This window comes from Dermacentor andersoni, chromosome 3 (assembly GCF_023375885.2).
Source record: "Dermacentor andersoni chromosome 3, qqDerAnde1_hic_scaffold, whole genome shotgun sequence".
Lineage (NCBI taxonomy): Eukaryota > Metazoa > Arthropoda > Arachnida > Ixodida > Ixodidae > Dermacentor > Dermacentor andersoni.
Genome location: NC_092816.1, coordinates 77,933,337 through 77,959,106, shown reverse-complemented (window position 1 = coordinate 77,959,106; position 25,770 = coordinate 77,933,337). Strand labels below are relative to the sequence as shown.

Here is a 25,770-nt window from a genome sequence, read left to right as displayed (position 1 = left end):
ATAGAGCCTGTAAAATATCAAAATAAAGAAGAGAGAGCTTGCGAATTGCTTTTCAAATCTACGGTTGTTTCATTTTAGCATCGCGCGCGGCACGCTTGATCCGTGTCGGGTTTTGAAAGTCGGTTGAGGGCGAGGCACCGCGTGCGTTATCTGCTAGCGCGTTTTTCGAAGTTATGTCGTCACAAAGCGCAAACGCGCGTGCTTTGCGAAGAAATATGCGGGAAAAAACCCGAGAGAATTTACGAAAGCTCCGAAATGGAAACCGAACCAAGATCAACAAGTCGATGGGAACGGCCTACTGCGCTTTGAGAGAAGTCCGAAGCACGGCACGCCAGGCCTTGGAAAACGTCAAATCTGCAGTTGAAAACATCTCCAACGTAAGTCGCTGCTTCACGATGTGTTTTCTGAGTTAAGCACTGCGCGATCATGATTGGAACGTACATTTTATGCCCGGCTAATGCTGCCTAACGAACGTCGTGTTTGACCGTTGCAGGGTGTTGCGTCGTGTCGTCACCGATTTCTTTTTGTATTTGTATGTCTTCAGTCGTTGCTGTATGTTTGAAGCACGACCTACTGTAGGTCGTAGTTTGAAGGCTCGGAGAAGTCGCAGTGTTGCCTTGACAAAGTTACGCTGGTAATTGCTCCCCGTAGGGAATAAGTTGTTATAGTAAACGACACTTGCTACAGAATGCCCTGGAGAGAGACCACGCTATTCACGCTGGTATAAATCAAATTGCCAGAGAGGACATGTTGATCTAGGAAGGAAAAAGGACATGCAAAAGAAGGCGGTAGATGGATATATTTCGAGCACGGTCGAGTTGCCCACGTGCGTACCACGAGGCCTTTTACGAGCAAGTACTGGGGTACAGTACGAATTTTAAGTCTGTAGATTCACGCGTGACGTGCGGGGGAGCAGAGAGAAGGCGACGATGACGAGAACCGAGCACCAGGGACGACGTCGGAATGTGGGGGAGAGGGGAAGCGGTGTGGCTTAGCGGTATCTCGCTCGGTACTCCACTGTCCCATAAGGATAAGGGGGCATTCACCCCGATTTTGAAACGGAGAGAGGGGGGGGGGGGGGGGGGTCTGCTGTTTCTCGCTGCTACTTACGGGACTCGAGGGAACTCGGCATTAGGACGACCTCAGCCGAGGTTGCCATTAACTGAGAGATTAAATGAGAATTCTTTCTTGTGAAACACCTGAAGATAAGGATGCCTGACCCACCTGCTGCAAAATTTGCGTCATGTCTGCGTGTATGCATATAGCCGGTAAAATATGGCAACCAGTGAATGCAAGGATGCTTCGGTGGTGCGAGCTCCAAACCCAATGACATGATTTGCAAGCGTAAACTTGTTTATACCTAGAGGAGTTTGAGCAAGATAGCATATTTCTTTGTTTATAAACAAAGTAACATATAGTTCATTGAGTCCAATCAATGAAGAAAAGGCTATTTACATTATCCAATGCATGTAATGCCATTCACAACTGCATGTCCAGTCAAATGATCATATTTTAAATGAGGAGCAACTGAAAAGTGTTCGTACCTGTTGCACCGTGACAATAACAGTAATGAAACAAAGCAACAGCATATTAACAGATGCACGAAAAGTGCTTTGCTCATCAAAAGGATCTAAATGATACTACAGTGCCACACATAATTTTAAATAGATACAAATATGTTTGAGGCTGGGTAGATGGGAAGTGCCTTGCTTATATTAAGATTACAAATTTGAAAGCTGTCTAAGGGCGAGGCATCCTTAATGGATGGCTTTAAGTTATTGAACCAAAGTTGTATGCTCCAAGTGTTCACCCAAGAAATAGTTTCTTATGGCCAGTGGCAGAGTGATTGGGAACAATGGCCACTCTCGTCAATCTTTCTCCTTGTAGCCTCCAATAAGTGTTATCTGTCATGTTCGAACATAAATTTTTGCAGACTCCTATTAATCGCCAGTTGTAAGCACAGCTTCCACACCCATGACAGCACGAAGTCCATCATGATCTTTAGAGAGAGAAAACGAAGCGAGTTTGTGCTAACAGGCCTGTTTGCAGAAAGATGTTTTTGCTAGTCATTGCAGCTTCCATAAGTGGCCACATGTGTGAAAAGCTTTCGTCTGCTTCCTAGAGGTGGCCTCTGAATGTGTGCAAATCTGCTTTCCAAAGACTTGCACAACAGTTGTGCTTGCAAGAAGTGAGAATTGCAGAGACTCCAACAGAAGGCCAGCCATTTGAAGGTCATTAGTCCTGTCCAACATATCCTAATTCATTATGCTTTAGTTCCTGCCAGTTTAAATGTAGTTCAACTAGAAAATCTATGTAACTTACTTTCCAGCATGTGCTCTGTTTGCAACTATCCGACATGGTGGCGCAGTGGCTTTGGTGTTGCGCTGCTAAGCCCACAGTTCAGTCTGTGGTAATGGTGACATCTGTATTCATTTTTCAGCAGTCTTGAACAATTACCTTTTGTGGGTGTCATGATCATCTTCTGCATCCAGAGTATGCAGACAGGATGCTTTGAACAGAACAATATTGTAATTTCAAGTGCAAGTAGACGGAGCTGGAGGTTAAAGGGGCTCTGAACCACTTTTTATCAAGGTGGAGAATGGCATTTGAAGTAAAATGGGCTATTTCAGAAACACTTTGCCGCAAAAAGTACTTCACTGCATTCTGCAGAAGCAGAGTTATTGGCAATCAAACATGGCCTCTGCTGTGCTCCCGTTCCTTCTCCAGTGCCTTGCACTACGAAGGCTACTTTGCAGTGGGGCATGCCCACAACTCTCCGCCTTCTCAGTGTCACCGTGGCGCGCAGTTCAAATTTCGTTTTGGATGTTAACGTAGACGCCACTACTTCCGCCTTTGGTGCCTACGACGCACTAAACACAAGCTAGACGCGGTTGTCTTCAGTGGGCCGCAGTGTGCTTAGCCAGTGGACTCGTGGCGGCACCCTGCAGCGGCCATAGCATCTACACCATGTAGCCGAACGCAGCTTGATGTCAGCTATTGGCCAATAGCAGCCGTCTAAGGGAATGATGAAATAGTGCATCCGATCACGAATTAGTGCATCTAGAATAGAGTGAGGACAGGGCCTTCTGTTGAAAAGAGAGCATTTGAGATAAAGGTGACTTCGCGATCCGTTTGCGAGCTTCACGCGCAACAGCAAAACTTGGCTGAGATGTTCACAGCAGCACATGCTACCTGCAGACTATGTTATTTCACCAAGCCCGAGGGGTGGTTCAGGGCCCCTTTAAAGAAGATATATTCTGGAGAAGGATCTCTCCAGCCTTCAGTGAAGTGTTGTCAGTGAAAAACTATTGTAAAGAAATTTTGTGCTGTAAGAAAAGTGACAAGGCCATCCTGTAAACAGAATGAGATGCACATAAGAGTGCATCATGAAAGCATGTTGAACCACTGTTACAAGAGGCATTGGACTAAACACAACAGTCCTCTGTACCCCAACAATGTGACCATGTGTCATGTGGCCCAAGTCCTATAGATGCATCAGGTCAAATGAAGCAACCGGTGGCGAGTAATTAGTACTAGCAGTGTTTTCCTTCGTCCGGCAGGATTTTCTGCCTGCCACGCATTTTCCAAATGTGTAATCTGCTCAACCAAAGTAACAAATACAGTGGCCACAATTAGCACCGCCATACTTCACGTTCCAAAGAGAGTGACTTGCTCTCCACAATATGTGCTTCCAGAGGTGCCTGCAAGGAGGCCGAAGCCGTACAAAGTACCGACTTCCTCCAGGATCTTACTCCCCTCTTCACTGCCAGACACCTGTGAGGTTGTACTCCCCTTTTGGCATCGAAACACCCAGCCCTGTCACACCTCGTCGCAGGACGCCTGGCCGCCGAACACCCAAAACGTGAGTACACACAGTCGAGAGAAAGAAGAAAAGGAAGGGGCTGAGGGGTTAACAGATAAGCCTTAAAACCAACCAGATGCTTATCTGGTTGGCTACCCTGCACCAGGGATTAAAACGAGAGGGAAGGGCCATGGGAACAGATAGTTTAAACTTATGGCAAAAGACTGCGCACATTTATAAATGGCAACAACACGACTAGGCAAGCTAGTTGGCACATTTTTTGGAAGCAAACAGCACTAAACACAGTATACAGAACAACACGATGCTATGCTGGTGTGTTAAGTGAACATGCTATAAGTGAAGCAATGCCCGATAAGTATTCAACCCAACATAACTTTAGCGTGTAAACCTTTATAATAGAGGGGGGAAAATCGCTTGATGTGACACGTCAGGTGGACCAACATTTTCAAACAATTTCTGCCAAGGCCTTTGCATCAAAACAGCTGTAATCAGTCTTGAAATAATAATTTGATGTTCCCTTTCACAGTAGACCATACTGTGCATTCACTTTAAGAACACCAGGTGGTCAAGATTAATCCAGAGCCCTTGCTGTGCCAGATTTGTTTGGAGCCATTAAACACCACAAATTGAGCAGTAACATTTGCAGCTATTCCTGTGTCACTGCTTTTCACAAATGTATTAATAGTATTTCCATTTGCAGGCGTGCACTGGGAACACCTGCCAGGAAACTGAGGGACGAGCTGAAGGAGATCGAGACAGGCATTGGGGAGCTGCACACAGTGGCTGAAAAGATCTCCAAGCGACAAGCCAAGAAGACTTGAAGGAGGACAGAGCTGTGCAGCCATCGCAATGTCCAAGAATATGCCAAAGCATCCACCGCTGATATATTAAGCAAGTGTTTCTTGAGGCAGCAGCATTCAGTCATTACCTATGCAATTTTGTGTAAGCTACTAACTGTTTTAAGCATGTAGGCTGGCATATGCAAGCTAGAGTTGCAATGACTTTACAGACTTTTGCCCTAAAGTAATTTCTCCACAACATTCCGTGTTGCAGCCTCCCGGCTTGAGTAAATGTAGAGATTTATTTTGTCAGCATTGGCAGCAACATGGTAATCATCAATTTTTTTTTTTTTTTTTTTTTTTTTTACAAGAACACTTACAACACAAACATGTCTCTAACATGTGGTTGCATATAAGATATCACAATATGCAAAGTTCTTACACCTCCTTGAATTACCCTTGAATTTGAAAAAAAGAGGTTCAAGGACCCTTAAAACTCCTTGAAAACTGCAGTCGCTGGTGACTTTTGAGCACTCAAGGTAACAAACAATGTGTCAGGGCTACGCCATGGATACAGTCTATTGGTACACGATCCTAGATATTCACTTTCCAGAGTGTCGCAAAGCGATGCAATGAGGTAAGTCCAGAGACACTAACGGCACGCATATTTAGATTACCACTGCCATCATGGAGCTAGACAGACAGGTCAAGTGACCAAGCTGTACCACTATTTTTGTTAGCTCACACAGCATCCATCACTGCTCCATTTTCAAGCCCTAGGCTATAGAAATGTTTGGTGAAAAGCAAGTTTCAGCCATTTGACTTTAATGTGACGAGTGTCTTTGGCTGAAGCAGGACACTACTAACAATCATGCTAGAAGCTAATCTAGATCATTACAATGGAAATGTCAACTTTGAAAATTCACTTGAAGCCTGCATCCTACTCAGCAACTGCTTAGGTGCAAGAAATTGCAGCTAAGAGTTCGCTATTTTCCAGTTTATGTGCACAAATAAGGTTTGTTTCCCACTACTTGAAATTTGGCCTTTGTCATCCTTAATTGTCCTTGTATTTTGAGTTCAGTGTTCTGTATGAGCCCTGAATGGAGATGGAAGCACTATCAGTGCTTCCATCTCCAGTATTCCATGCAGGGGCAATTCATATACTGACAAGCTAAAACTCCCTAGTGCTTAAATACTCTTATACTGCAGCTGTGCTGGCCATTGCGCTGCTCTCAATCATTAAAAAAAAAAAAACTGCCAGTTTTACTCTGTACACCACAAGTCAAGCATGTTGCTATGATCTAGCAGCATTGTCTGTGCGAGATAGAGGGGACTGTTTTACCTGTGTAAGTATTTTAGCAGCTATTTATTAGGACTCATTTTTCCTTTGAATTAACAGTGCTGACATTAGTTGCACTAGTTAAAACGGTTTTTATATTCATGCCAATGAAAGTCCACCCTACCAAGATGGGCGATTTGCTAGGCATATTGCAGCAGGGTTTGCAAAAACTAGCAAAGGTGTATGGTTCAGTCAATTGATGCAGTGACAAGCACAGGCTACTTTGGAAACTGCATGTTTAGCTATTATGCCTGTAGGCTGGCTTTAGTGTATCATAATATACTTCAGATTCCAGCTATTATTTATAAGGCAGCTGCTGTCACATTGTTGCATGTTGTGTATGTCATCTATACTCAACAAATAAAACGTTAAACATTCCATGTTCTCGTATGATCTTTATTAGGGGCATCCACAAGTAGTGTGGCCCTTCGAATATTCAGTACAAACATCTGCACAAACATAAGGGAAGGAAAGAGAGTCCTTACTTTGCCCACTCTTGGTGCTTGTTGCAGGCCTAAAAGAATAGTAGAAAAGTTGTATATCTTTCACGTAACATATAAAACTGCAGTGTAAAGCACAGTGAAAAAAAATGTGCTATGTGCATTATTTCGACAAAATATACAGAAGTCTCAAAAGGTAAAATGTCTGTACAAACAACAAATGCCTCGAGTCTAACATTTCCAATGTACTTGTGAAACAAGTAATACATTGTGTACTCGCGCAAAATTTTCACAATTTCAGTACATGCTGCTCTAAAAAATGCCTTTGGTAAAATAAAAGCTGGCACCGAGAGAATGACAACAGTCCTCCAGAAAGGTACAGTGTAAGCTACAGACTACAGTGTAAGTTTATATGAACAGTATTGGAAGCTATGTAACAAAGCATCTTGTAGCTCAACAGGGCCTATCTGACACTCTATAAGCATATCTATGGAGCTTAGCAATAGTACCCTCAAGATGGGCAAGCCCTACCGTATAGAGAAACTTCGCTTGAGATTTGCTGATACGTACTTCCTGAGGGTTCCAAAAGGCACAGCTACTTTTCATATTGACACAGAAAAATAAATTGGTGCTTTCATGTTCTGTAGCAATGATTTGTAATAGGCAAAAGATGCCACGCTATGCGCAAACTGCACAAAATATCATAGGCTCGTTTCTACATAAAGCATAATACCATGTCGTTTATGGCACAGCGGCCAGAAGAAAAGCTTGCCTCTAATTATTGTTAATTAAGCACGATTAAGGCCTGCAAGGGTGGCTAACTGTTCACATGTAACAAAACCTAACAAAAATGGGAGAAAAGGCTCCAAAACTATGTTAACCATGTGAACGTTACCAATATAACCACTTGCAGAGATCAAACTAGAGAAAGGAAAACACAGGTGCAATCATGCATCTAGGATTGGATAAAAAGGCGCCTACATGAATTTGGAAATGTAGTGGACACACTCAAACAGCACCTGCAAAAGACAAGTAAGAAAAAGATGAAGATAAGTACTATATCGTGTTTAGTCAACTCTAAACCAGATACTTCTCTTTTTAAATGTTGAGAGTCCTAGAGTTGGGTTAGACCCGAGGATGTGGTTTCAAAATTTTACAAGCAGCAAGCATTAGTGTTAATCTGTTCAAGTGCTGCGGCTACATTACTATGCCAAGTGGCTGACTGAGAATGTGTCAAGTGAAAGTTTGACACGGCTTGACAAGATCTGTTTCAGTCAAACCTCGCCAGTCACACCAACTGTTAAACAGGTAAGGTGTACGGTGAACTGAATGTCAAGTATCTGGAGAGACGTTTCTGCTAAAACTCGCCACGCAACCTTTCTGACAGTAGTGCATTTCAAAAACCAATGGCAGAACTGTGAGGAATAAATAAACATTCAAGTGATGCCAAGGGAGGGGTCAACACCAAGTCAGCTTCTTTGTAAATGAGTGTACGTTCTGTTAGTGGTAAAGTGCAATACACTATACATTCATTCATTCTTGTTAGTTTACATATGACAAAACCTTTTACAGCAACGAATGTTGAGAGATCTTCACCGAATTCTTTTTTTCCTCCGGTGACCAATACCACAGCTACTGGGACTGGCTCAGTGATGGTCTTGCCTGTAACACTGGCCATGTATATCTACATTACGCACTCTTACTTCTAATTTTGATAACTGCTGTCAGCAGCGCACTGCTACTGTTTTGACGATGATCTCTGTAACGTAACGAAGCTAACTTACAAACAAAACTGAAGTGCTCACAAGACCAACATCTCATTCTAGAAACACTCATATTTCTGCGTCTACTAGTCAAAGACAGACTGCACTCATCAGGAAAAAAAAAAATTTTAAGAATGTGCAACGCACAAGAAGCTTGGAGCCTGCAGTAACTCAAAAGAAATGTAGAACATTCACATGTCATGCCTTCCTCACCTCAACCATAATGAGTACAATGATCATAACTTCTAGCCGGACGTGGTGCTTGTCCTCCAGGTGGTGGCTGAGTAAGTCCATCAGCTCGCAACAATGTGTTAACTTCTCATTCATGACCTGTGGGTTATCAATGTAGAATGCTCCGAGTCAACAGTCAATCAGCCAATGTAAATAAATGAAAGTAGCAGTTTTGCCCGAAGGGCAAAGCATTGACAGTGATAGCAGGGTTTAGCGTTGTGCATGGACTCTTCCATTCGGGGCCTCTACTCTGGGAATTAGCCATAGGGATTTTCGCTCCGCAGCCCATTTCTTATGGGGTTCAATTGATTGCCCAGTTAAATTTGTACCTTTTCATTTTTTTGTGTGTGCTTTCCAATGAATGATTATTGATTATTCCTACTACTATCGCTTTCATTTTAATACGCAATTTTATTTTTCAACAGCACTTACCTTATAGCAGACCTGAAAGTTTGTTTGACACTATAACTTGGCATAACCTACCCATTTCTAGGCCAATCTCCATAGTGGGTATGAGCCACAAGTTAGATGGGCAGCAACAACAAAGACTGCTTGAACGGCTTTCGAACCATATGTGGGGGCGATACATTGGCGTGAAACTTCATGCAAGCAACTCCTGCCGAGTAGAAGGAATGTCTTGGCAGCTACCAAACATCTCTTGCACGTGGGAAATTCTTAAGAATGTTCTATTCCACTTGCCAAGACAAGAGTTCGTAGCCCAGTGGTTACGGTATCAGGCTTCTGTGCAAGAGATTCTTTTGTTTAAATTCAGCCATTGGACAACATTGTTTTGTTTATTTAAATATACATATAGTACTTATACATGTCCAGAAAATCACAGTGACACCAGTGGCAAAAATTTGCTTGGAGTGTCCATATAATTTCTATCGCAAAGTGGGGTTTTAATGTTCCAAAACTGCGGAGTGGGTTATGAGAAACACTGCATTTAAGGGCATTGAATCAATCTTGACCACCTGCAATTTTTTTATTTGCATTTTACAACATTCTACATACAGCACACAGACGAGAAAGATCAGGGAAGAATGGCACACGCAGACAACACTGACTGACAACAAACATTTATTGGCATTACAGGCAATATAAATATCTGGCCAGCTAAACTTTCAAAAAGCAAAGAAGGATAAAAAAACACACTAAGAAAACAAATGAGGTAGTCAGGAGTAATCTACAAGTGGTGTCAGTTAACGGTGACGGTGCTCAACGATGACAACAGGGATGGGGATGGCACTTTAAAAGATCAATGAACATTACCTAGGCCTGCCAGTACACTGTGATTGCATATTCATGTGCAGTACTACAGTGAAACCTCATTAAACCGTAGTTGGCCGGAGCTCGGAAAAAGTACGTACTAAACGGTAGTACTGTTTAACCGAAATAGCATGAGATCGCCCACTTATCTGTAGAAAACGGAACTCAGAGAGAGTGCGATGAAAGGGGAAAAAACATGCAGTATTTATTCACTTCGCGCGACATAAGTGTTATTTTCGTTTGATGCCGCGGCGGCCTAGCACGACGATAGCAGCCTCAAACTTACTCAAGCTGCGTGCCAGCTTCTCAGCCAGCCCCCCTCCTCTCGGCAAACACTCGCAGGGCAGATTCCTCGTTGGCGTTACGTATTCTCCGTGTACGCGCGCACTAGTGCTGCATAAGTTCCGGGGCGCCTTTTTCATTGCCGGGTGCCGGAGTTCGGAAAACTTTTGGTTTGGAATAGTTACGTTATCGCGCCCCTGTTCTCGTTGCGACGATTGCATTCACGAGGCTGACGTAACGCGCAGCTTCTGCCACTGTCGGGCCTGAATCGCCCGTGCTGTCGCTTTCCGTGTCGTCCTCATCACTGTCGCTAGTCGACACTTCGGCAACAACAGAGGCAACGATGGCGAAAAGTCGAACCTCGTAGCCGACATCTCTTTGCGGTCGCAGCAGCGCTGCCGAGCAACTTCGCATTCCAAATGCCACACACTGTAGTCAACAGCAGATCCATGTCGCGGGCCAGCGCCGACTTCATGTCACGTTCGATAGCACAGACGATGTCTAATTTTTCTTCTATGCTGAGCACCCGGCGTCTTTTTTATCCGAGCTTCGGCATGACGAAAGTCCTCACTTGCGCGACGCCATGACGCTCTCGCTCTCTGGAACGGCGTCGAAATGATGTTGATGCAGCTTCACGTGCAAACGCACAGGGCGCTTGGAGGCCGTTGTACCGATCTCTGAGGCTTGTTGTTCTGCCGGACCGCCCGGTGGAGACGACGCACCGCCGTGTTTGCGCGACGAAAAGTGGAAAGGCTACGTTTTAACCGATGCGTACGCAATAAGCTGGTACGGTTTATGCGGATACTAAATACATTATGTTCAATGGCCGCTGAGTCGGGGAATTGACTTTACTACTTTTAAACCGAAACTACTGTTTAAGCGGGTACGGTTTAACGAGGTTTTACTGTACAGGCAAAATAAAAAAATAACAGCGAAGCAGGTATACTGAATCGTTCTGTGTGTCTCGTATTCAGGAGATCCTGCATCACCATCTCGCCAAAGTTACGCTAGCAAAAGTGTTTCTACATTCCATCCCCCATCGAAATGCGTCCAGAAATCGAACTTGTGACCTCCTCACCATTAGCAGAACACCACTGCCGCCATGGCAGGCACTCAATGACAATTTTCAAACATGTGTATTATCGATAAAGAAAATTGTAATTGCCAAATACATTTTAACACTCTAAGTAGACATCAAGGCGCACAGAGCTACCACTTAATTACTATATCGTTATTTCCACTAGCCCTCGTTTATTTCTCTGTTTGTCCCTTCCTTGCGTGTGTTTCAATGAATTCAAATGGGCATGCTTCTGTTCACGTGACGTACCTTTGTCCGCCTGTTAATGTTCATGTACTTGATGACTTTCAGATAGAGGCTCTCTAAAGTTGGCCGGTCCCAGTAAAAATCAGGAGTGTCCAAAAGGTCGGAGCTTAGGTTGATCAGGTGCCTGCAGCATGGTTCCACATTTAGACACACTGTACTAGCTTCGAGAATCTACATTACACACCAGCATGTGCTCATGTCCTTTTAATTTCCCATGACACATGGCTGCATTTCAAGACATTTCTTTTCTGCAAGTACAGTCAACGACAGATTTTTCGGACATGCCCGATTTCTCACATGCCTTCGTGGCGGTGCCACGAAGGCGTGCGAAATGTATTCCACTGTATCGCATAAACGGCGATTTACGTTTGCCAAAATTCCACTGTATCGCTTAAATGGAACTGCCGCTTGAACGAAATACCAACCTCATGGTTGGTTGGGTTTCTATTCATGCAATGCTAAAAGCTTTTGTCTCCTCATAAGTGGAACTCCTGATAAACGAAAACAATTTTTCTGGTAAATGTTACCGGCGACAACAAAAATAAACAACAAGACATCTGGTATACTAGACTGCTGGTATTATACGGAACGGAATATAATTTTGCTTCATAATCATAACACAACCTGATATATTTAAACTAGGAGAGGTATTCTTAATCGATCACTTTCAGGGATACACTCACTTTTGCAAGGTTTTGCGTGACTTGGCGCCTGATGTGTTGGTGCATATGACCGACAGCATGGCTGCCACTGTGCCGAACTTACTAACTTCACACAGTGCCAGAAACACTGTCGGCCATATACTTCTATGTGTCTGGCGCCAAGTACGCAGAATTGCTAAAAAGTGATAGTGCCTCCGAAAGTAGTTGCTCAAGAGTACCAGCTGAGTTTGCTACAGAAATGCTCTAGACAAGTGTATGCCTATAAAGTGTATTTCACGAGCATCTTAAAGGGCCCCTCACCAGGTCTGGCCATTTTGAGCTGACAAGCGCAGAGCATACATTGCAGGATAACAATCGTGTCTGCAAAGTATTACATCGCTATGCGCCACGGAAAGATCTGACATTTGAAACCGAATACGTAGTTGTGTCCGCAGTGTGGCATCGCTCGTGGTGACACGTGACTTCAAGAATTATTCAAGACAACATATGTTGTCTGTGTGATCTGTTGCTTGAATTGACGAATTGAAGTTTAGAGAAATAATAAAACACACAAACGGAATGTCTGTGTGTTTTTTGTTTTACTTTGCACCAAAACAAGAGAGATGTACTTCCGCTTTGTCTGCTTGTTCCCACGGTCGTGCGGTCATGGGCGCAAGTACCGAAACTATGCCATTTTATACCGTGCTCCAGCGCGTGATCATGCTCTACGATCCGTTTGTTCTGCCTCAGTATTTGTGTAGCATTGAATTATACTGCTAGTCATGTTTCCTTGTGCACAGTGCGCAAATCGTGCGCTGTGCGAACGAGACAACTGCTTGCGTGCGACACCGTCGGTGGGAGTGCACAGCACGGGGAAAAAAAAAAGCAAGGAGCAAAAAAAAAAAAAAAAAAAAAGAAAGGTGGGGCCTGTGACGTGTCCGTCATGCGATCCACGAGGTCTGGTGTGGGAGAACGCAGAGAAGGAATTTCCCTTGCGTAGGCTAGACGGGGTGAGTGGAGAGACCGTTTGCTTGGCAGTGGAGCCCACCTGCTTAAATTATGGGTTTGTGGCACTGAAATATTTCTATTTTGGCTATTAATGAGCCAATCTGAAAAATTCTTGTGGCAAAACGCTCCCTAGAGGACACGTAACAACTTCAAGCATATAACCAAAATTTGCTATGGGGTCTGGTGAGGGGCCCTTTAATTGAGACTCCGCCAAAGTGAACAATCCCAGTGACTGACCTTAGAGAGAATAGTTCTCCAGTCTTTCGAAAAACATGTTCCCTGGTCATCCTAATCGTCCTGCCTTCCTTCATGTCCTGAGAAAACAAAGAATGTGAAGTTATAGAACAACAAAAAACTTAATTTGTGCTACTCAGACAAATATTCGCTGGTTGGAATAGACAAAGCAATAGACCAGGAAGTAACTTAGCAAGTATAGACTTCAAATACACGGCTACGTTTGGTTAACCTAAAGTGAGTTTTCATTTCAGGCCAAGCTAATTGCACAGGAGTAGCAGTAGTTTCCATGCCCTTTTGTCAGCATCCCTTACCAAAGAGATTCAAAACGCCGTTTGCTTATTAAGCGTTACTGGCGCTAACAAGTATTTAACAGAAGCAGAGTTAAAATCAAGCAGTCCCTATGCATCAGGCATGTAGATGAAACAAGTGTGCAATGCTGATATACGAGTGTAGAAAGTACCAAATAACAATCTAATAGCATAAGTGGAATATTATTCATTTTAAATTTCCTAGGACAATTTCGTAGGACAGTGTCACTAATGATACCTTAGCAGCAGCTCTCTATGCATTTTTACGACATATTTTGTATGTTCGTGGGTTATTTTTAGCACTTTTCACGGGCATGTTGGGGTCAAAACATGCTGTTCTGGCAAGTTTAATGTGAAACCCTTGCCCAACACACATACACACACCTTCTTGTAATGCCATTAAGGCACTAGACTGAAAAGGCACAATTATAAGGGGATTTAACATCTAAAAGCTCCACCTGGAGCTACATATATTCTCAACAACTTTTGAGAGTATCCTTTTCAATTCACACTGAGCGGCTAATCGAGGAGCAGTGGCCAGAACAGGAAAGTTCCATGGTGCAGGCTTTCCATCATTGTCATGTCATACTACTGGCGAGAGCCCAGAAAGGGTATCACAAGGGCAACAGAAGTGGCACCATGTCGTCATCCAATGCCCTACTATGCATAGACCCCATGCTTATTTAAAGTATCCTCATGCAAAAGTGAAAGTATCCCTGGTAGAAATCAACCGAGGATGTAGATTTGAGCTACGAGAGGTGCTGTCATGCAAGGCTCCTTATTAATTACGACCACTTCGACTTCTCTAACATATGCCTACAACCAAGCGTAAAGGCAATTTAGAAATTTCGCTCCTGTTGTGGTTAAAAGAATGAATCTGAGATATGACAAATACCATGTATTACCATCACTAGAGCCTATTACGACAGCAACCTAGCACAGAGTGTAGCTCCGATAGACGCTTACCACACAAGCCAATACTTACATAAACACGTGGAAAAAAAATATTACAGTTACTTTGGCCTCTGCACATCCGGGGCAGTATGTTCAGCTGTAGGTGCCCATAACGTAGTGTACACATCACCTCGCAAACAATTTGCTAAGTGTTAGCATCAATTTTATTCACATTGTAAATTTTAAGTTAGCTGGTTGAGTCTCAGTGGCTTCCCTCACCTCAATGATGTCCTCGATGCTCTTTACATAGCTATCCAACGATGCCTCCCAGATGGCCAGCTTCACTGAACAAAACAAATAACTTTGTTTAAATGAATGGCAATGAAAAAGGTGAAAAATTTCATTGCCCAGGCATACAACATTTACACTACTGCAGAGATTGCAATGTTTTTTTAAAAATCCTGATGTGTCCATAAGTCACGCCACAAAACGAAGTACAGTTAAACCTCAATATAATAAAATTCTCAATATAACAAAGTATGTAAATCTCGATAACCTCTTGTCAACAGAAGTCATAAACTTCTATGGTGTTATAACTTCTTGTCCTCTGTAATCAGGCCTGGGGGTGGGGGAGTGGTTAGGTAGATGCTGCTTTAGCAGCCGCAAACCGATGAATAATGACACGTCATTACTGCGAATTCATTTGGTGCTAAATGTACAATTTCATGTTATACTGAAGTTCTTGTTCATGGCTAGGCGGCACATATACATGTACAGGGCGTGCCTATGTGGCACATACCCTTGCCACTGGCTAAGCACCAAAGACAAACTGCAAAACGGCGACAAACTTTATGTTACGTGCACCCCAGTGACACGGGCCAAGCAATAACGACAGAAAAACCGACACTTTGCTATTACGCACCCTGTGTTGGCAACTAGAATCCCGTTTGGATGGAAGTTTAGGCAGCTGACAAATGAAAGCGAGTCTTCTCCTTTTTGAGGCATGTTGAGATGCAAGAGAGGCAAGATATCCCAGCAAAAAGTCCCCAGAGAGGTAACATTCCCCAGCAAAACTACCCACATTTGTCTCTGGGGGCTCTTTGGGTCGGGAAAATGCGAGAAAGAAGCTATCGTGATCCTATCGCACCCAGCCCACTGTATGCTTTATGAAAGCTTGCAAGGGCTAGCCAAGAAGGATGGCGCCAAAGGGAAAGAGGGGAAAGGAGTGAGTTCACGATAACCACCATTGTGAAGATATTGCACAAACGGCAGGAAATATTATCTTTTGTTGACGACTCTCAAATGCAACAAAATGAATTTTTTGTTTCATTCAAATTTGCTTTTTTCCGATTGCCCGATGATTCAGAAAATTTTACAGCCCCTTCCGTGTAAGAAAAATCGATCAGTGATTGTACTTATCTGCATAAAAGGTCAAATTTCAATATAATGAACTTTTTTTCTGAGAAAATGAGCCCGAAAATTGCCTGCGTGCTACAACAGGATACAAAACCAAAACCACGTTCGCGGCATTGGCAAACAAAAGCATATACAGGATGCAAACTGCCAAATGACCTTATGACAAAAAAATAACCACGTACAAAACTCAGCACAAGCATGGATCATAAGAAAGACCTGATCGTTTAGGTGAATTGATATTCTGGATTTGTCCAGTCAACGCTCCCCATACAGGCATCTTATTTATCTCTCCCTCTCACTCTCTTTCTTCCACAATGTGCAAGGCTTTACATGTTTTCCCAATGCTCTGGTCCTTTGTCTACATCATCACTAACGTGTTGCTCAAAAGCAGGACTGCATGCATGTCCTCCTTTTGCAGTAAGCAGACAATTTTCTAGGCGTATGCGGTAGTTTATGCAGGTATATCAGCAAGTTCTTTCTAACACTTACCAGACAGAGCAAGCCCACTCGAGAATGTGTACTTCTCCAAGTCACTCTCACCATCTCTGCTTAGGTAGATGTTGCCATCATAAAACTTTGTCTTGTTTCTGAAACAAGAATGTGAAACAAAGTAAAAGTACAACAGTCAAACCTTGTTATGATGAAATAATGGATATAATGAAGTAAGTGAAGTTCTCTTTGAAGTCCTCTTAGATTCATATTGCAGTGCACATAGTAATGGATATAACAAAGTAATTGTCTCCCTCTTCAACAGCATTATGACAATGTTTTACTTTATATGATAAGCACTTGCACTAAGGAAGCTCCACTTTAGCTTCGTCTTTCAGTTACTTTCCTCAAAAGGAATAGCAAACTGAAATTGATCACTTGAGAGAGAGAAAGAGAAAGGGGGGGGGGCGGGCAATTTCTGTTTAACAAATTGGAAAGACACAAATGTAGGCCTTTGCCAAAGATCTGAAGGCCAAGTAAATGCAATATAAACAAGTTTATCAAATTTAAAGACCAGGCAAGAACGTTTCCTTTCCATAACTAACAGCACTGCTTGATTGAAGCAACTGGTTCCTATGGGTTGTGTGCCGCTTAATTAGTAGTCAACGCTCGTTACAACAGACCCTGACAACCCGACAAAAAATGTCCATTTTATCCGAAGTTCGTAATATCCAAAGACGCCTCACTTCCAATACTTTCGTCGCAATGTCTAACAACATCACTGCAAAGAGTGAGTAACAAACGCAGTAAACGAATGAAGTAAAAGAACAAAGTAAAAAAACAAAAAAGTCACAGTTTCACCTGCAAGGCAAAGCATAGATTGTGATAGCAAATTAAGGAAGATAAGTGCAGCAGCAGCAGCGAGCAAATTGACATTTGTGCTGTCTCTCGCTTCAATGCGAACTAAACATCGAAAGCACAGCACGTATGAAGCTACCAGCACTGAGCGCACTTTGTCCACATTGCAGATCGCTTTGAAGATGAGGCCCGCGCAGGTGCGCACTTTGTTAATGCGATGGCGCTAAGGTGCCCATGTCGCAGAAAATCCTGCGTCGGTGTCCCGTGTTGGACGTCATTTCGGCAAAAAGATTTTCGAACCACCCATACCCAGGCCACTCATTTGAAGCAAGAAATTTACTGAACTAATCGAAATTCTCAAGCTAAAATACGTAGAAAAATCGTAAACTATGACATACACACAACCTACAGACATGATAGCTCTCGGATTGTAATTTGACTATACGAGAAAACATAATTCTGTTATGCGAAAACACAAAGAAACCTCTTTACCAGCATTTCTACAATTCACAGACCGGCCGCGGCATCCGCCATTTGCGCACACCGGTGCACGGGTGTCTCGGGGGCCACGTAAAGGCATGCCTGGTTTCTTGCAATACCTCCAGCTGGCACTCACCTCCACCACATAGCGGCCCACGCAAGAGGCAGCATTTCTACCACATAGCGTTTCCCAGTAAACGTTACGGTTACGTACACTCCAGTTGCCAGGAATCATGAGAAGCAGCCATGGATCTTTGAATGCTATCTCGTTACATTTTTAAAGGTGAAGCTTAAGCGTCCTCCAAATTTTTCACATCGCAGATCGCTTTCAAGATAAGGCGCCCGCACGACCACACCGTTAAAAGCAGCCACCGGAGTAGAACCCCCCCTCCCCCCATGCCTCACGTGCGAAAGGCGCACTTCTGCCCTGCTTTCCTGCCTCCCTCCCTCGAAAAATATTGAGCCACGATAGTCGGCTGACCCTCGCAAGTTAGTTGCCAGCCCGTGTCAACACGACAAAAGTCGGTTTTAAACGCCCGATTTTGATGAAAATTGCTGCTAATTTCGTCTGCTGTAGTGCAGTCTGTTAAAAGTGAACTTCATGGCATTAATAAAATAGATAGAACAAACTAAGATTGAAATATGGTCCGTTATATCCAAAAGTCTGTTGTACGTGGGTCCGTTGCAACGAGCGTAGACTGTATTATTATTTGGTTTGGAAAAACATACAGACGAACCTCGTTATTATGACACTGCATTGGACACAAAAATAACTTCGTTATGTCAGATAATTGTTATAAACATAGATGAAAAACGAAAAAAAAAAAAAAATCTTGATCTGGCTTGTGCAGCCGCATTAGGCCAGAAAAGGACCAGACAAGGGTTTTCGATTGTTGGCATCCTGCCATGCCAATACGAGGCATGGGAACTGCAATAAATGGCATACACCCGGTCTGCTCCGACACGTCAGCTTGCTGATTGTTGTTCAACTAAGCCAAGCTACTGGCCAAGACGAGCACGTCGCCGACAGACTTTTCGGACACAGAGGGAACTGCACACATACCTGTACTCTGCTACTACGGTTGTCAGTCTGCCCCATGCATCTGATCTCAAGCTCGATCGTCAATACGGTCTACGAGTGCAGACTTATCGATGGTGAGCTCCCCATGCGTGCTTGTCACCGGCCACTCCGCTGGCTGTATTACTTGGCCGACTAGGCCTAACGAACACTGCTTCGTCGGGAGTCAGCAACCAAAGATGCGGTATCGTGTGAGTTGACATGAAGCAACTTTGTTCATGGCCACCATCTTTGCAGCATCGCGTGCAAGGTTCATGATCGAAACACCATGCGGCATCCAAAATTTATATTTCCATTGTACATTGGTGCTAGGGGTAAGTGGGGCATGCAGCAGGTATCTGTATAGCATAACAAAACAAGGACACAAGAAGAAACGAAGATGAAGACAAGCGCTTGTCTTCGTTTCTTCTTGCGTCCTTGTTTTGTTGCGCTATACAGATACCTTTCAATGATGACCGACCAACAAGCCCATATCGCTACCCTCATGCAGCAGGAATCGTGCATGTCGAAAAAAATTAGCCATCTGAAAATTTGACTGATGACTGTACTTAAGATTTTTGCTATCAGAATAAATATTTTTAGGCAGATGCAAACAAAAATTTGCTTTGCTATAACTGACACCGTGTCGGATCCCGCATTTTTGATTTCGTCATAGCAGGAGAATACTTGACTGAAATAAAGTATGACCAACCAAATTTTATACTTGCTTCACTACATCCATGTGTGTTATATCGAGGTTCGATGGAATCCTCCCGAGACCTTGAATGTTTTATTGCACAGTGCCGTTAACTTTTCTGAAAACTAAGTAGGGAGCGATTACATAACATATTCACCTCAGATATGATGTCTAATGCATGTAGAACTGTATGAAAGTGATTTTACAGTATTTTTGCCACTAGCTTTGAGAAAAGTTTGCTTTAATTTAATGCAGGCTACTATGATGGCAAAAAATAACCAGGAAGTATGTTTAAAATACTACAAAAATTCCGGATCAGGCATCAGTATGGCAACCCACCACATGAAGTTTCATCTTTACCTCTCCATGTACAGTGTGTGTCACCCTTGTGTAGAGTGAGCAAACGGCGACTGCCGGGGTGCTACGGAGCCAGCCAGCAACGTCTAATGGTAGTAGCTGGGCCAGACATTAGATGCTTCGGTCGAGCCCAGCAGCTACCGTTAGAAGCCCCTGGCTGCCTCCGGAGTGGCTGTTCCCACGCTCTACACGAGGGTGACGTACACTGTACTTGGAAAAGGTGCTTCTGGCATTTAACACTGGTGTTAAACAAGAATAAAAAGGTTGTTTCATGTTTCATTAAGAACTGACTTGAAAAAGTGATTATGCCCCTAAGCTGTCTTCACCTCACAGGAGGATATACAAGTAGAGAGAAAGATAAAAGAATGCAATGAGCAGGCTGGCAACTGGCACCAAAAGGGGCACAACCTCTGCTTATTCAGGAAGGGAGATAGAAACACAGAAATGGTAAGACTGCTTAAAGATTATCCATGAACACATTCTGTACTATAGATGTCCCAATGTGTTATTAGAGTTGTGTTATTAAGATATTATTAGAGTTGAAAGGTCATTAGTATAGTAATTAATTAATTAGTAACCAGTTCGTTGAACTACATACAGGTAAAACTTCATTCCAGCATATCAAAAACACAGCTATGGATTTTGCATAAAGTTTAATGCACTTAAAACAACATTTTGAGGTATCAAACTCGGAATAGCACATGATACAATAGGCATTATGGGGTGAAGTTTACCAAAATATTGTGCCACAAGCTCGTTGCATTGGCACATATAAAAGTATTAGAAAAGAAAGTAGGCTCACTCGTGGTATGCAAATTCTAAAGCTTCAACTTCCTGGTTCACAAGGGATGGGCTGTAAGGGTGTTCTTCATAAGGCTTCAGGAACTGCAGCACCGCTTTCCTCTGAAAGGAGGCCGTGTATGTAAGGATTGAACATTGTAGAGGTGAAAGGCTTTTCAGATTAAATGCCAACTACAACGAGCATACAAACGAGCACTGAAGAAATCTTGTGACAAAGCTGCAGGGCAGGTAACTGTCTAATTTGACATATACATGACATATACGCTTGCAGCAATGCGGCAAATGCTGCAGCAGCAGCCAGCTCTCTTCGCTTCATGTCGCACCAAAAACAATCAAATGCCAGTTAATGTTGTGGGTAGTGCCAACCCGTTTCCATCCGCCACGTGCAGTGAGTTTTTAAATTTTGCTCCATCTAGTAACTGCATTGGAAAGAGACACGGGAACGTACTCAGTTCAAATCAACCGGAAGTAGACAACACTTGCGTCACCACTTGGTGGTGGCATCCCGCCTCCTCCGAATGGTGCAATGGCGGCACCAAGTAAAAGTCGATGGGAAAAGCTACGGCTTGAGGGGAGAGTAATATTTAACCACTTGTACCTGCGCTACACAAAATTCTTGTAAAAAGCATTCATTTAGATATACCCTAATGTCTCTAAGAGGCAAAATACATTTCAGGGACCCTTTAACATACATGGCTCAAAGCTTGGTGAAAATCATGCTTCTGATACAATGGACAGCAGAAGTTGATGCTCAAACACAATGAAAAGAATTACTTTGGGAAAAATTAAATTGTCTCATACATCAAACTGAGATAGGCATTTTTACTCATCAAATATGCACCTTTCCTTCTTTCTTTTTTTTTTTTCTTAGATTCTGCTGCACTTAAAGATTCTGTTCCACTTAAACACAGGGAAAAAAAAAAAACTGATGAGTCAACCAAAATTCAGTACACAAAACTGTGATACAAAATGACACCAAGTCTAGTTTTATATGCCAATGTCAATAAGCATTCCCAAAATTACCTCTATTTCTGGGAAATTCCAAAAGACAATTGATCCTTCCCTAAAAGTAAAAGGAGACATGTTACATAAATGCCACATACATATGGTATCTATACATTTCAACATCACTTTTTAATTTCAAGTAGGAAATTTCTAAGAAACATACCTTGTTCTTGCCTTATCGAGTTTAACAATTTAAAGGAGAAAAAAAAGAGAAAAAGAAGTCTCGCATGAATGCATTCTACACTTAGATCATCAATCAGTCACAGATAAAAGGTTTCACCCATTCAGTATTAAAAATTCACTCAGAGGGCATGTTAAAACCTTGAAATAGATATTTTAATTTGCGGTTGTTTGTACACAACCATTTAACGAGTATGTACTCTACTTACTGGACTTGAAGAGCAAAATGCAGTGAGATAGTAATGATTATCTGAGACCTCACAGTTGCATCACAGGCACGACCACTTTTGCATACATGCTAATCAATAACTTCTGAACACTTTAGAATTCAGAACCCAAATTGCTCAGGAGAAAAAGCTGCTCCCTTTATAGTCTGTCCAGCTGCAAAGCAACCTTCATACGGTTAACTTTTTTCTGATATCTTTGATGCATGATTCCAATTATGGTGCGAGCTGCTTTCTCAGGATGGCAAAGAATACTTGCACACATGTGGTACATCGAGGCTGCCTGATTCACCTGACGCTTAATACAAATGCGTGGCATTTTGTTCAAGTTTGTTGTGAGAAAGATCTCGCTGATACAAGCGAGAAAATGCAAATACTCAAAAGGCAGCTTAGATATTTACGCACAAAAGCAGCATTCTTTTCTGTCGTATCAGATACCTTATAGCTTACACGAAATGAAAGTAACTCTTCCAACTGTGTTGTCAGCCGGCCTTTCCAGCATAGCTTACTAAAACAGTACTTTCACCCAGTTTTAAAATAAAAGAGAATGCGCCAGCAAACATGGAGGGAAAAGCAGTTAATTTCACAACTGCAAAGTTCACAATCCAATTCAAAGCTGCATACCTGGCTCACCTAAAGATGAAAAGCTCTCTCAGTTCTTCATTCACTTGGTACTTGGCAGAAGCATAGAGAACATCAGTTAAATCTTCAGAAATGACCTTGTCTTCATACAGGCCTTGCTTCTTCAATGCATTCAAGATGGATGTCAGATTGTACTCCTCGGCTGTGCTGTATGCCACAGCTGTCAGTGAACTCTTTAGGGTGCAAAGAAAGTACAAAAACTAAGTTAACACTCAAAAATCAGGACGAAAAAAGGGGGAGTGTAAAAAAGAAAAATTGACAACACTACTGTCCGACTAAGTACAATATTGAAATTCTCAGTTTTGGCATAATGCTTAACCCTTTAACCCCTAAATTAATTCTGGAAAATGTGCCAAATTTCCCAAGTTTCCTAAAGGGACACTGAGGGCAAATATTAAGTCAGGCTAAACTGATAGATTAGTGCTTAAGCATCTCGAAGGCATCAATATTATCGCGAACAGAGCCTTAATTATCGAGAAATTGAGGTAAATGCAGGACATGGTTAGAGCCTCCCGTGGGACATTCAAGCACTTGCCGATGATGAAAGCACTCCTCAGTTAAACTTTGTCACCAGTCCTCAACCATTCGTTGCAAAAAACATCCTCCTATCGTATTACAAGACGAAATGGAATGCAACTGGTCCAGTTCTCTTTCATTTTTTAGAAAAAAGAACTCATTGAAGTTACCCTTGACAACGACACAGGCGGTCGACAGATTTCATTTTCGTTCGACTCCGCGCTATACACGCTTTCGCATTTCACTAGTCTGGCTATCGCATAGTGGTGCGCTATTTTTGCTGGCTCGCAAAACTCGCACAAACTGTAAGTAGCAGAGGATTTAATTTCCATGTGATGTCGCGGGATGCCCGAACGGTCTACGCCACTTGACCAAATAACAGCTGCAGCGGCGAATCCACTGCTCCGTCTTGGCTCGGTATCACCATCTGTCGGGGGCCGTTTTACTCAGCCATGTTAGCAAAGGGTGGTGATGGCGTATGCAATGTCACCACTCCGCTGGTTGGGTGGTGGGAGATTTGAATTTCGAAAAAAGCATTCGGACAATTCAGATGAAATTCTCTCGTAAACTAAACGAGAAGAAAAGGGGTTAACCCAGAGGCCGGTTTTTATTAGTCATATCATAAGAAGCCAACAAACACTGACACCAAGGACAACATAAGGGGAATTACTTGTGCTTAATAAATGAAATAAAAGAACTATAAATTAATGGGAATGAAAGTGGATGAAAAAACAACTTGCCGCAGGTGGGGCATGATCCCACAACTTTCGCATTTCGCGTGTGATGCTCTACCAAATGCGAAGGTTGTGAGATCATCGCTTTTTCTTTGCTCATTGACATTTTTCCAAGTAGGAAAAATCATTTATGTATCCTTACAACAGGTATTGAGAGCAGTGGCAGTACATTTAAGCCCACAGCTTTGCATCCCCACCCCAGTTGTGCAATTTCAGAGCAACAAACATGTTCTCTATTGCATAATGGATGCTTATATCCATGTGCTTTTACAAGCCACTGGAAAATGCATGCTCCTGCAAGACAGCAATTTTGCGGTGGAGCCTGTATGACTACTAGAAACAATGACTAAAGTGAATGGAAATTATGAGTCCACATTGTTTAAATTTTCGTGCATGCACCGACACGCACTAGCAACCAGGGAAGCAAGCCCCACAACTTTACATGACGTGGTAGCCCAGTGGCCATGGCGTTGCGCTGCTGAGCTTAAGGATTTGATCCCAGCAGCGGTGATCGCATTTCGCCACAGGCAAAATTTCACAAGAAAAATGCCTGGGGAACTTCAATTTAAAGAACCCCAGGTGGTTAAAATTAACCCGCAAACCCCCACTATGGCCTGCCTCATAATCAGATTATGTTTTTAGTATTTGAAGCCCCAGAATTTATTTTTTAGCCCCACACACAACTTCAACCACAGCAGCAGTGTTCAACCATCTCCTTTGTGTCGTGTACAATATAGTGTTGAAATGCTCCACTGACCAGAGGAGGTTCAGGTGCAGGCTTGTTTCTTGCAAGTCTCGTTTTCATTGGCAGTGACGACAAGCTGCGAGATATCACCTTTATGCAAGGCCATAAATACGGATTTCGTAAAGACACCATGTACGATCTTGTGGAGTCACCTAGAGGTAATGTTCAGAAAGTCAAATGATGAGAAATTTGTCAAACACATTCTGGTTAATGCCACAGCCAATATGGTAATTGGTGAGGCATTGGAGCTATGCCATATACTATTACTGCAGCCAGCACTGTTTTCTAATCCATAAGTCGGTCTGTGTTGGTTCCAACATCCATGTAGAAACAGACTGAACTACAAGGTCACAAAAGCACTTCTCATTTCTGTTACTTGAATAGTTGCAAAACAGAGCTTGTTTCGGGCATATAAATGAATGCCTGATATGCTTTGCTAAACAAGTTTCATCTCTTCTCAATGGTGAAGCTTACAAACGAAGAAGCTCCCTTTTGCCCGATTATATTTTCTAACGTACTGTTTGTGCACGCGGCAGGCGTTGCAGTTGGAAAAGACAATCATACTGCGCTCCCTAGCTTGCTATTGCTAAAATAACGCTTATTAACACTTACCTGGCAATGATGCGGCATTCCTCGATCCCCCAAGACACATGAGTGCTCGTCCGGCAAAGCGTACCAATCTTGCTCTCGCCATTCCTGGGGAAAAAGGAAAAAGGTCACAGTGAAACCACTATTAGGTTCCTCAAATGGATACCATGCGCGACGCTTGTGATGTTCGCGACTTGCAACGTTCATGCACCTTCTTCTAGCGCTGTCAATCACCACGAAACCACTAACATTAGTTACGGCGAGTTCGCCCTCACATAAAACTACAAGGCACTTTCGTTACTCTAACTACTTAAAGTACAATGTACGAAGGACTTCGGAACATGTCTGCAAACGGAAACGCGGGTAAGAAAGCTTACGAATCTCAAAAAGAAATCAAAGAGAACAACAAAAAAAGAAAGAAATGCCACTCACTTTGTTCTTTCGCTGATTGCGAGAGCAAATAAGCGTTTTCAAATATGACTAACACATAAAACAAAATAACACTGTATTAACAACCTCTGCGTTAACTAATTACTTGTTCTGAAAGAAGTTGAGACGATAAATAACACGGAAAAATCTCCACGAAGCATTCTCACAAGCACATGATACCGGTATTCACATTCACATGGAGAGATTGTTTATTGCCTGGCTTGTCTTTGGCTTTATTTGGCTCGTATAGTCTTTGGACAAGAAAAGATCAAAA

The 25,770-nt window shown here is 42.8% G+C and overlaps 2 protein-coding genes across 2 annotated transcripts; one reads left to right on the top strand and one right to left on the bottom strand.

The window, feature by feature from the left end:
* The first annotated feature begins 99 nt into the window (after window positions 1–99).
* LOC126544563 (uncharacterized) lies at window positions 100–6,321 on the top strand. The gene is made up of 3 exons (XM_050191919.3): window positions 100–377; window positions 3,696–3,862; window positions 4,524–6,321. The coding sequence occupies exons 1-3, from the start codon at window positions 174–176 to the stop codon at window positions 4,642–4,644; spliced, it is 492 nt and encodes a 163-aa protein (XP_050047876.1). The 5' UTR covers window positions 100–173; the 3' UTR covers window positions 4,645–6,321.
* On the bottom strand, window positions 6,317–25,720 carry LOC126544524 (required for meiotic nuclear division protein 1 homolog). The gene is made up of 13 exons (XM_050191877.3): window positions 25,500–25,720; window positions 25,092–25,175; window positions 24,492–24,631; window positions 22,476–22,657; window positions 21,457–21,496; window positions 20,435–20,535; window positions 16,244–16,341; window positions 14,618–14,682; window positions 13,137–13,213; window positions 11,254–11,374; window positions 8,358–8,474; window positions 7,363–7,400; window positions 6,317–6,455 (listed from the first exon to the last, which is right to left on the bottom strand). Exons 2-13 carry the CDS (start codon window positions 25,171–25,173, stop codon window positions 6,341–6,343), a joined length of 1,176 nt encoding a protein of 391 aa, XP_050047834.3. The 5' UTR covers window positions 25,174–25,175; window positions 25,500–25,720; the 3' UTR covers window positions 6,317–6,340.
* Window positions 25,721–25,770: the final 50 nt, after the last annotated feature.

What these genes read in the sequence shown, in the direction of transcription:
- LOC126544563 (XM_050191919.3), top strand. Translation starts at nt 174, where the DNA reads ATGTCGTCACAAAGCGCAAACGCGCGTGCTTTGCGAAGAAATATGCGG. An exon ending in CAGTTGAAAACATCTCCAAC is followed by an intron (nt 378 to 3,695) that starts GTAAGTCGCTGC and finishes ATGTGCTTCCAG; the next exon opens with AGGTGCCTGCAAGGAGGCCG. An exon ending in GGCCGCCGAACACCCAAAAC is followed by an intron (nt 3,863 to 4,523) that starts GTGAGTACACAC and finishes TTCCATTTGCAG; the next exon opens with GCGTGCACTGGGAACACCTG.
- LOC126544524 (XM_050191877.3), bottom strand. Translation starts at nt 25,173, where the DNA reads ATGGCGAGAGCAAGATTGGTACGCTTTGCCGGACGAGCACTCATGTGT. An exon ending in TTAGAATTTGCATACCACGA is followed by an intron (nt 16,342 to 20,434) that starts GTGAGCCTACTT and finishes TTCTTGTTTCAG; the next exon opens with AAACAAGACAAAGTTTTATG. An exon ending in ACATTAACAGGCGGACAAAG is followed by an intron (nt 8,475 to 11,253) that starts GTACGTCACGTG and finishes GATAACCCACAG; the next exon opens with GTCATGAATGAGAAGTTAAC.